Below are 10,486 nucleotides of genomic sequence, written 5' to 3' on the forward strand. Positions count from 1 at the left end.
AGTTCTGATAATTGGCACATAGATAATAGCTCCAGTAAACTAGAAAACAAACCCAAAAAAATCATAGAAAGGGTCAAATAATGGGAAAAAAATGAGGCTGATATCATTCCCACAATGGACAACTGAACTCTGAACTTCCTGAAGTCAAGGGAAAAAGGGAAAATCCTAGGGGCGCCTGGGTGGCTCAGTTGGTTAAGCGTGCAACTTCGGCTCAGATCATGATCTCACAGTTCGTGGGTTTGAGCTCTATGTCGGGCTCTGTGCTGACAGCTCAGAGCCTGGAGCCTGCTCCGGATTCTGTGTCTCCCTCTGTCTCTGCCCCTCCCCTGCTCACGCTCTGTCTCTATCTCTCAAAAATAAATGAACGTTAAAAAAATAAAAAAAAGAAAGAAAGGGAAAATCCTAGATAAGAATTATCATTGTTTAATCAAAGTCATCAAAATTAAAAGTCACTCGTAATTTCATCACAGTGATATTCTTATTTTACTTGTAGACACCGTATTCCAGTGTCTCTGTAAGCAAAATAATAGGTAATTTTATTTTAAAAATATTTGAATAGGGAAAACATTCACGTAGTCTGAAAACAAAAAAGTGTGAAAAATTTCGCTCTCATCCTGGTCATACAATTGCCCATTTCAATTCCCCCAACCACCCCCGCCCCGTTTTGTATCCTACTAGTTTTTATGCACATTCAGTAACATCGTCATCATCATCATCATCATCAACAAAATACAGATTCTTATTCCCAGGCTCTTCTTATACCTTGATTTCTTTCATTTAACAACCTTTCTTGTAGACTTTTCCATATCAGTAGAAAAGCTCCCTCATTCTCTTTCATACCTACAGGGGCCTAATTTACCTAAATTTACCTAATTTAACCTGGGACCTATGGATAATCATTTAGGTTGTTTCCTTTGTTTTGCTATTATAAACGAAGCTAGGAGAGTAACATTTCGTACATGTAATTTCACACATGTATGTATATGTGTTGTAAGTATATATTTCAATATAATATATATGTTATATATAATTATATAATGCTATAACTATGACAAGTATATATATATAGAATATATATGATAAATATATATTTCACACATTTATAGGAGATAAATCCCTGAGGCAGATTGCTGGGTCAAATGGTAAATGCATTTGTGAATTTCATAGCTGTCACCACATTGCCCTGCACAGGGGTTTTGGCAATTGATGCTGCTAGAAGCGGGGCCAGAGGGTTGAGCTGCCACATAACATCTATATACTCCAGAACCAGACTCGTCTCGCTAAGTTCCGGGGAGGAAGGAAAAGGAGTGAAAGAAAGGAAGACCTATCTATCAGGCACTCTACATATACACCCTCATAGTGCTGTGAGGCAAATTTGTGACCCTGATTTTTCCTCATGAGGCACTTGCGTCTCAGAGAGGTTAGGGAATTTGTGCCGGATCTCGGGGAAGTGGGCAAGGGTTCTGCCCCGGAGGCTGGCTTCGTTCTGGCACCCCGGAGTCCTGGTGCCCTGGAGGCTATCTCAGCAGGGCCCTGGTGTCCTTCTGATGGCATTCGTTCGTGAACCAGCCGTGGTGCCAGCAAAGTTCTCAGGGTCTCAGGTATTTTATTGTCTTGCCTGCTTTGAAATTCAAGTGTCACAGCTCAGCTCTTGTCAGCTGGCCAGGCTTCCCCCGCCTTTCACTTGGCATCCTCCCCAGGGTCCAGCCCCGGGCCCTCACAAACCGTTCTTGAAGCTGGAGCAGGGATCCTCCGGGTGCCCCTCTCCCAGAAGGGCATCTAACCACCCCTCCAGGTCCTGTACCAGCTGCTCCAACTCCTGCACCTCTTTTTCTAGCTTCTCCAAGAAAACGTGCAAGTGTTCCTTCAGCCAGGTCCTGATGACCCTTATCGGCTCTTCTGCGGGTTCATCGGTCTGGTATTCAAATCCCTGAAAGGCAGTTATCAAAATTGCATCTTGATGGGGCGCCTGGGTGGCGCAGTCGGTTAAACGTCCGACTTCAGCCAGGTCACGATCTCGCGGTCCGTGAGTTCGAGCCCCGCGTCAGGCTCTGGGCTGATGGCTCAGAGCCTGGAGCCTGTTTCGGATTCTGTGTCTCCCTCTCTCTCTGCCCCTCCCCCGTTCATGCTCTGTCTCTCTCTGTCCCAAAAATAAATAAACGTTGAAAAAAAAAATTAAAAAAAAAATTAAAAAAAAAAATTGCATCTTGAGCTTTTTCACGTAGGACGCCCTCCCCCCCCCCCCCCCCCCCCCCCCCCCCCGCGCGCTCCTTGCTACTGGTTTCAAAAAGCTTTCTGAGCCTTTGCAGGGTTTCTGTCTGGAGTGTCTACCCCCACCTTCTCCACCTGGCCAGCTCCTAATTATCGATCCTTCAAGATCCAGCTCGCCAGTGACACCTCTGGGAAGCCTTCCCGGATTTCCTCAGCCAAGCTTGACATCCCCTCAGTACCTTTCCTGAATATATTACCTGGGAAGCCACAGGATTCTGGGGATAGTTACATTCTCTGATCCTTTCTGACACCTCCCAACTTCTTCCTGAAACAGGCACGAACATCGCCCCTTAACAAGGGCAAGTGAGCAGTAGTTGAAATGAACATGTTCGGTCCTCCCAGTGGGTGAAGGAGGTAGGAGAAGGCAGGCTGTGGAGGCCTCGTTGGCATGCAGCCATCCTCAGAACACCCCTCCCGACCCCATGTGGACTCGGCTCCTCCTTTCTGAGATTTCGGAATGCTCACCTGATATTCCTGTGCCCACGTACAGGACCAAGATCAGCAACGCCAACAGCGTCTGGGGGCAAGAGGAGGAGGACGGAGGTGACTTTCTCGGGGGACAGCAGGCATCCCTGCTTCCCTCACAGAGGGCTAGGCACGGGGATGCTATAAGATCGTTTTTAGAGCTCAACTTTTTTCTTTATCCTTATCTTAACTTTATCCAGGTCATGCATGCTTATCACACAACCCCCAAACATTGCAAAAGTCGGTAACATGGCGGCCTCCTGCCATTCCACTGGTGTTTTTCCTCCCTTCTGCCTGCTGAGAAGGCCCGCCTCTCTTCTCAGTCTTGCCTTGCTTTGTTTTTACATTTTTGCTCTGCATGATCTTTAAAAGGAATCAACCTTATTGTGGTATACTTCACAGGCAGCAAAAGGCACACATTTTAAATGTATGGTTTGGTGAATTTTGACACGTCTACACCTGTGGACTATCATCCCACTCAAGAGAAAGAACATTTCCATTGTCCCAGCACTTTCCCTTATGTCCTTCTATAGTCTGTTGCCTCCTTGCCCTCACCATGCCAGAGGTATCCACTAATGTGCTCTGTCACTATGGAGTAGTTTTGCCTGTTCCAAAACTTCAAATGAATGGAAACTCATAGTCTGTACTCTTTTGTGGTAAGCTACTTTTTTTTTTTTTTTAACATTTATTTTTGAGAGACAGAGAGAGACAGAGTGCGAGTGGGGGAGGGGCGGAGAGAGAGGGAGACACAGAATCGGAAGCAGGCTCCAGGCTCTGAGCTATCAGCACAGAGCCAGATGCAGGGCTCAAACTCAAGGACCGCAAGATCATGCCCTGAGCTGAGGTGGGACACTTAACCGACTGAGCCACCCAGGCGCCCCTGTGGTAAGCTACTTCTGCGCAACATAAAGCTTCTGAGGTGTCTCCATGTTTTTGTGTTCACTGTTATTGATGAGTAATATCATCTTGTGTGAATATGGTGCAGTTTATCTCTTCACCTATTGATGGACCTTGGGCTCCTTCTAGTTTCTGACTATCATGAATAAAACTGCTGTGAACACCTTGGATACGCCTCTTTGTGTGGACATGTGTTCTCGTTCTGCTGGGGGCAGTACCCAGAAATGCAAATGCCGGGTCATATGGCGAGTGTATGTTTAATTTGATAAGAAACCACCAAACTGTTTTCCATGGATTGGTACCAATTTACATTTCTACCAGCAACACGAGGATTCTAGTTGCTCCACATCTCTGTCAGTAATGCTCTTCATGTTAGGCAGGCATTCCATTGGTTGTGTGGTAATATCTCAAGCTAGTTTTTACCTGCATTTCCCCAATGATTAATGGTGTTGTCTTAGTCCGTTTGCACTGCTGTAATGAAATTATCACAGAGCTGGTGGCTTATAAACAACAGAAATTTCTTATAGTTCTAGAGGCTGTAAGTTCAGGATCAGGGGGGCAGTAGGGTCGGGGTCTGGTGAGGGCGCTCTTCTGGGTTGTAAGTAGCCATTTATTTTCTCATCATATCCTCATGTGGCAGAGAGCAGAGAGAGCTCTCTGGGGTCTTTTTTTAATAAGGGCCCTAATCATCACCCAAAGATCCCAACTCCTAATACCATCACTTTGGGAGTTAGGATTTCAACATAGGAATTTGCGGGGGGGGGGGGGGGGGACATAAGCATTTAGTCCATAACAGATGTTGAGCATCTTTTCATGTGCTTACTGATCATAATTCACACATCTTACTTTGTGGGTGTGTCTATTAAAAACTCTTTGCTCATTTTTGTTGTTGTTGTTGAGCAGTTGTCTTTGTATTAAGTTATAGTTCTTTATGTGTTTTGGATATACATTTTTTTTTCAGATGTTTGTATTGTGACTACAAAGTCAAAGTCTGTGGCTTGCCTTCTCGTTTTCTTACCAGTGTCTTTGAAAATTAAACGGTTTCAATTTTTTTAAGTTTATTTATTTTTGAGAGAGAGAGAGATAGAGAGATAGAGAGAGAGAGAGAGAGCGCTAGTGGGGGAGGGACAGAGAAAGAGGGAGACACAGAATCCGAAGCAGGCTCCAGGCTCTGAGCTGTCAGCACAGAGCCTGACGCGGGGCTTGAACCCAGGAACCGCGAGATCATGAGCCAAAGTTGGATGCTTAACTCACTGAGCCACCCAGGCGCCCCATAAACGGTTTCAATATTGATGAAGTTCAAATCATCAAATATATTCCCTTTATGGTTGTGCCTTTTGTGCGCAGTCTAAAAAATTTTGTCGAACTCGAGGTTGTGAAGATTCTCTCCTCTGTCTTCTAGACATTTTATTGCTTCTAGCTTTCCAGTTAGGTATATGGTCCATTGTGAACCTCCAGCACCGCTGGGTTTCCAGTATCTCTGCTCTGCCCCCAACTGCATAGCAGCCACTCTGTGGAGAGCAGCTAATTTAGCCCTTGGCATTCACATCCCCGCCCCCTCAGCCAGGGAGTCACGGGGCTCCCCTTGGTGCACAGCTCTCCTCCCTCTCCAGGGCCGTGTTCTCTAGAGCCCAGCTGCTTTAGCTGTCCCACACTGGGCAGCTCAGTGGGGACTGCTGTGCGTGCTTGGGCTCTGCTTCTCGGTGCAGCAGCCTCTGGGAAAGAGGCGAGGCTATCACGAGTTTTCCTTTTCTCAGGGATGGCACTCTTGTGCTGCCTGTTACCCCTCCCCTGAAAATAGCTGCTTTCTAGATATCGACAGTTTTGTGGTTTCTTACGATGGGAGGGCTAGCTTCGCCCCAGTTACTGGGTTAAGGCTGCAAGTGGAAGTCTAATCATAGCGTTTTAGTGCAGGCTGGAGTGAAGGAGCTGCCTGGAGGCAACATCGCTCGCTGATGCTTGGGTCAGCCCACAATCATTTAGGAGATTCTGGTGGGTGTGCCAGGATTAGGAGAGAAGACAGGAGCCTTTTAGAGAGGTGGGAGAAGAGAGAGGCCGAGTCTGAGTCTGGGAGGGGCCTGGCGCCCGCTCTTGGTGGCTTTGTGGTGTGTCTGGGCAGGCCTTAGCCCAGGGAGTTCAGAGACACCTGCTTTCAACAGACAATGTGAGCTGCGACAGTGATGGTGTCAGGGACAAGCAGAAGTCGACAAAGGATTAAGACAAACACAGTATTGACTGACATGGAACTTTCCTCGACTCATTAGATGTGGGCTGAGTCAGATTTAGTTTGACTTGAAATAATATATTTCTTACTTACCCGAGTTCACAAAGCAAGATTTAGACCTGCTGCCACAACAAAGAAGATAAAAGATTTGCATAATTTCCCTCTCCCCCAGATAGTTTTCTTTATATATACTAGTAACTATATTATTATTATGATTAACTTTAAAAATAAAAATAAATTACAAAGCATCAATCTGGCTGAGTCTTACAGTCTTACAGACACTGACGAGGGAAAGAGGCCAGGCGTAAAGGTCCACACTGACGGATTCCGTTCACGTGAAATTCAAGAACGCACAAAACTCTACGATGGTAGAGATCAGAGATCATGGTTATGGGGGCGGGCGTGAGATGGGAGGGGCCTGAAGGAGGTTTCTGGGGTACTGGAAATGGAAATGTTCCATTGCTTGATGTGGGGGACGATACCTGGGTGTGTGCATTCAATGTAAAGATCATTGCATTTTACACTTAAGTTTAGGGGGCTTTTTCTTTTATAGTTTATTTTTTATTTTTTTAAATGTTTTCATTAATTTTTGAGACAGAGAGAGACAGAGCATGAGCAGGGAGGGGCAGAGAGAGAGAGGGAGACACAGAATCCAAAGCAGGCTCCAGGCTCTGAGCTGTCAGCCCAGAGCCCAACGCGGGGCTCGAACTCACGGACCGCGAGATCGTGACCTGAGCCGAAGTCGGACGCTTAACCGACTGAGCCACCCAGGCGCTAGGGGGCTTTTCCTTAACAGTGTTCCCTGGGAATCTTTCTACAGACACACAGAATTATCTCATTCTTTGTAATGGCTGATGCTCAATGCTCTGATATTTCTTTAACAGCCCCTCTGTCCATGTACTTTACAGAACAGTGCCTTCCCCAGTACACTTGTTGTTGGGTTTTTATTTTGTGCTGTTTGGAGACTAAGGGGGGAACAGGGGCAGGATTAAGTTTTAGCTCTTCTCCCGTGTTGCCTTGGGGCCTGAGCCAAATCGTTTCTTCTCTCTGAGCCTCAACTGCTTCATCTGTAAAATGGATTCTGAAGTATACTGAAAGGTCTTTCAAAAACAAAAGCTGGGGCTCGGTGTTTGATTGGTCTGGGAAATGCTGTGGTCAACAAAGTGAATTTCTTGTTGCAGAACTTCTCAGAGCCTTCATTATGTGAATGAGCAGTGTCAATCTCCAAGAGGGGACAAGAAAGAGTATTGGCATTCCTTGAATGGCAGAAGTCTTTTGGAGATTTTTCTCAAAGAGCCTTCCTGGGGCTTGGTATTTGTGGGACTCTTGTTAGGAAAAGCTACAGCATGATGGGATCCCATAAGGCCCCATCTTGCTGTGAGGTCCAGCACAAAGGAGGCGTTGGAGCACGTATATCAAATGAACAAGTGAACAAATCTTTTGGAAACATATAGAGATCAGTCGTCCATTGCTCTGCTTACGATCTTTCAATGGCTTAAACAAACCAACAAACCAACAAACCTTTAATGGCCTCTTATGAATCTCAGAATAAAATCCCGTCCCTTTCTGTGGTGTGCATGATCAGGCCCAGCTGACCTCCCCAGCCTTCTTTTATATGCCTCCCTCACTTCCCCACCTGGGAGGCAACGGAGTGCAGGGTAAGCTTGCTAAGAGTTCTGAAATCAGATGGACCTGGCTTCAAATCCTGGTAGATCGTGGCTATGTGGTCTTTTTGCCTTTCTGAGCCTCGGTTTACCCATCTGTGAATGAAGCTGTTAATAGCTGCCTCTCGGGAATGCTGTAAGTCATGAAAGAGAGAGGGGGGTGGAAGCACCAGGCTGTGCATAGTAAGTGATAACATTTCCCATTTTGACAAAGTTCTACATGAGGTTGAATTTCAGTCCTAAGAACAAATACTCCAGGAGGTCTATAATTCAGATGTATCCTATTTATTTCAAGTCGTTCATTCACTCATTCATTCATTCAGCTACTAATACGAACCAAGCACCACTGTAGGCACTAGGGATATAGTAGGAAACTAAACGAAAAACCCAGCCCTTCTGGAGCGCACGTTATGCTGGCGGGGCTGGGGATGAAGTTAGAGAGTCAGTCAGTAGTGACTTCAGGGGCGGAGAACCCAAGCACCCATGCTGTGTTCAACCAGGTCGGGCTCCAGGGAGAGTCCGGCTGAAATTCAGCCTCTTCTGACTTTGAGGGCCTTACAGTCTGTCTGGAGTGTCAAAGGGACCCCAGATGGGAGGAAGGCAGCATGCATCTGGTCTGGCCTCACCTGTTTCTTGTCCTCACAGCGACTGCCCCTTCTCCTTTCAAGAATCTCGGCTGCCACTCGCCCCCTGCTGCCCACCTGTTGGATCACCATGGCCTCAGGTCAGGCTGCCTGGGTGCAGCAAGGTACCCCCACCTGCCGGGCAGAGGGGCACCCTCCTCCTTCCTGGCCTCTGGTCACCAGGCATCAAACACTGAGTTCTGATGTCATAGAAGGTGGGAGGCAGCAAGGCCCCCACCTCGTCACCACCCTGATTTTTATTCCTACCTCTCACATTTTTTTTTTTCATATAAATGTAAAAAACAAAGATCAGGAAAAACAAAAGCATCAAAATATTGTGTTTCAGGATGGTGATTTTTCAGATTTTTTTCTCCTATATATATTTTTTTCCCAACATTTATTTTATTCTTTTTTGGGACAGAGAGAGACAGAGCATGAACGGGGGAGGGGCAGAGAGAGAGGGAGACACAGAACCGGAAACAGGCTCCAGGCTCTGAGCCATCAGCCCAGAGCCCGACGCGGGGCTCGAACTCACGGACCGCGAGATCGTGACCTGGCTGAAGTCGGACGCTTAACCGACTGCGCCACCCAGGCGCCCCTCTCCTATACTTTCAAATCTTTAATAAAATATGAGTTTTAAAATACAAATCAATAAAAGTTTTCACTGAAACTTTTATTGAGATAGTTGTAAATACACATGCAGTAGTAAGAAATAATACAGGGGGTCCACTGTACCTTATACCCAGTTTCCCCCTGTAATCCCCTAGATCCCCAGTATCCCCAAGATACTGCCATTGACCCAATCTACCAATCTTATTCAGACCCCTCCAGTTTTACTTGGACTCATTTTGTATGTGTATTTAATTCTAAATATTTGCCACGTATGTGGGTGTCTGTATCCATCCCTACAGTCAAGATGCAGCAGAATTTCGAGATTCCAGAAGAATAGTGGACGCCCACCGTCCTTTCCACTGTCCCCACCTCCTGGCAACCACTCATCTGTTCTCCACTTCTAAGATGCTGTCTTTTCAAAACTGGAATATCAAATAGTATGCTATCTTTGGATGTGGGCTTTCTTGTACTTCTCATCATTCTCTGGAGATTCATCCAGATTGGCGAAGTATCATTAGTTAGTTCCTCTTTAGTGCCCCATGGCATGTATGTGTTTGTTTAACTGTTCATCCACTGAAGGACATCTGGGCTAGTTCTAATTACTGGCTCTTCCGAATAAGCTGATATGGACATTTTTGTACAGTTTTTGTGTGAACCTAAGTTTTCGTTTCTCTGGGATGCCTAAGATGCGGATTGCTGAGCTTTATGGTAATTGCTTAATAGTTTTGTAAGAAACTGTCATACTGTTTTCTAGAATGGCTGTACCATTTCACATTCCCATTAGCAATGTATGAACAATACGGCTTCTCCTCAACCTCGCCAGCTCTTGGTGTTTCCATTATTTTTTATTTTGGACATTTTGATAGGTAGATAGTGATCTCCTTGTGGTTTTAATTTGCATTTTCCTAATAGTTAATGATATTGAACTTTTACCGTGTGCTTATTTGCCATCTGTATCTCCTTTTCAGTAAAATCTCTGTTCATGTCTCCTGCCCATTTTCTAACTGGATTGGTTCTTTTTACACTTGAGTTTTGAGAGTTATTATTCTTTAATTAATTTGTTTATTTTCAGAGAGAGAGAGAGAGAGAGAGAGAGAGAGAGAGGGAGGCAGAGAGAGAATCCCAAGCAGGCTCTGCACTGTCAGCAGACCATGAGATCATAACCTGAGCCGAAATCAAGAGTTGGACACTTAACTGACTGAGCCATCCAGGGGCCCCAAGAGTTCTTTGTATGTTCTAGATACTAGTCCTTTTTGAATATATGGCTTGTGAATATTTTCTTCCAATGTGTAGCTTGTCTCTTCATCCTCTTCACGTGGATTTTTGCAGAGACAAAGTTTTTAATTTTAACGAGGTCTGATTTATTAATTTTTGTTTTATGAATCATGTTTTTTTTTGTGTGTGTAAAGTCTAAGAACTCTTTGCCTGGCCCTAGAAACAGAAGATTTTCTCCTATTTTAAAAACATGTTGGGGCGCCTGCGTGGCTCAGTTGGTTAGGTGTCTGACTTCGGCTCAGGTCATGATCTCACAGTTTGTGAGTTCGAGCCCACGTCGGGTTCTGTGCTGACAGCTCAGAGCCTGGAGCCTGCTTCAGATTCTGTGTTCCATCTCTCTCTCTCTCAAAAATAAATAAAACCATTAAAAAAAACATGCTATAGTTTTATGTCTTACAGCCCAGTCCATAATCTGTTTGGAGTTAATTTTTATATGAGGTGTGAGGTTGGGATCA

At 45.4% G+C, this 10,486-nt stretch overlaps 1 protein-coding gene across 1 annotated transcript; it reads right to left on the minus strand.

Moving 5' to 3' along the window:
- Positions 1-1,589: 1,589 nt before the first annotated feature.
- SMIM23 (small integral membrane protein 23) lies at positions 1,590-8,321 on the minus strand. The gene is made up of 4 exons (XM_045490546.1): positions 8,148-8,321; positions 2,737-2,788; positions 2,469-2,536; positions 1,590-1,930 (listed from the first exon to the last, which is right to left on the minus strand). Exons 1-4 carry the CDS (start codon positions 8,235-8,237, stop codon positions 1,718-1,720), a joined length of 423 nt encoding a protein of 140 aa, XP_045346502.1. The 5' UTR covers positions 8,238-8,321; the 3' UTR covers positions 1,590-1,717.
- Positions 8,322-10,486: the final 2,165 nt, after the last annotated feature.

Source organism: Leopardus geoffroyi, chromosome A1 (assembly GCF_018350155.1).
Source record: "Leopardus geoffroyi isolate Oge1 chromosome A1, O.geoffroyi_Oge1_pat1.0, whole genome shotgun sequence".
Taxonomy (NCBI): domain Eukaryota; kingdom Metazoa; phylum Chordata; class Mammalia; order Carnivora; family Felidae; genus Leopardus; species Leopardus geoffroyi.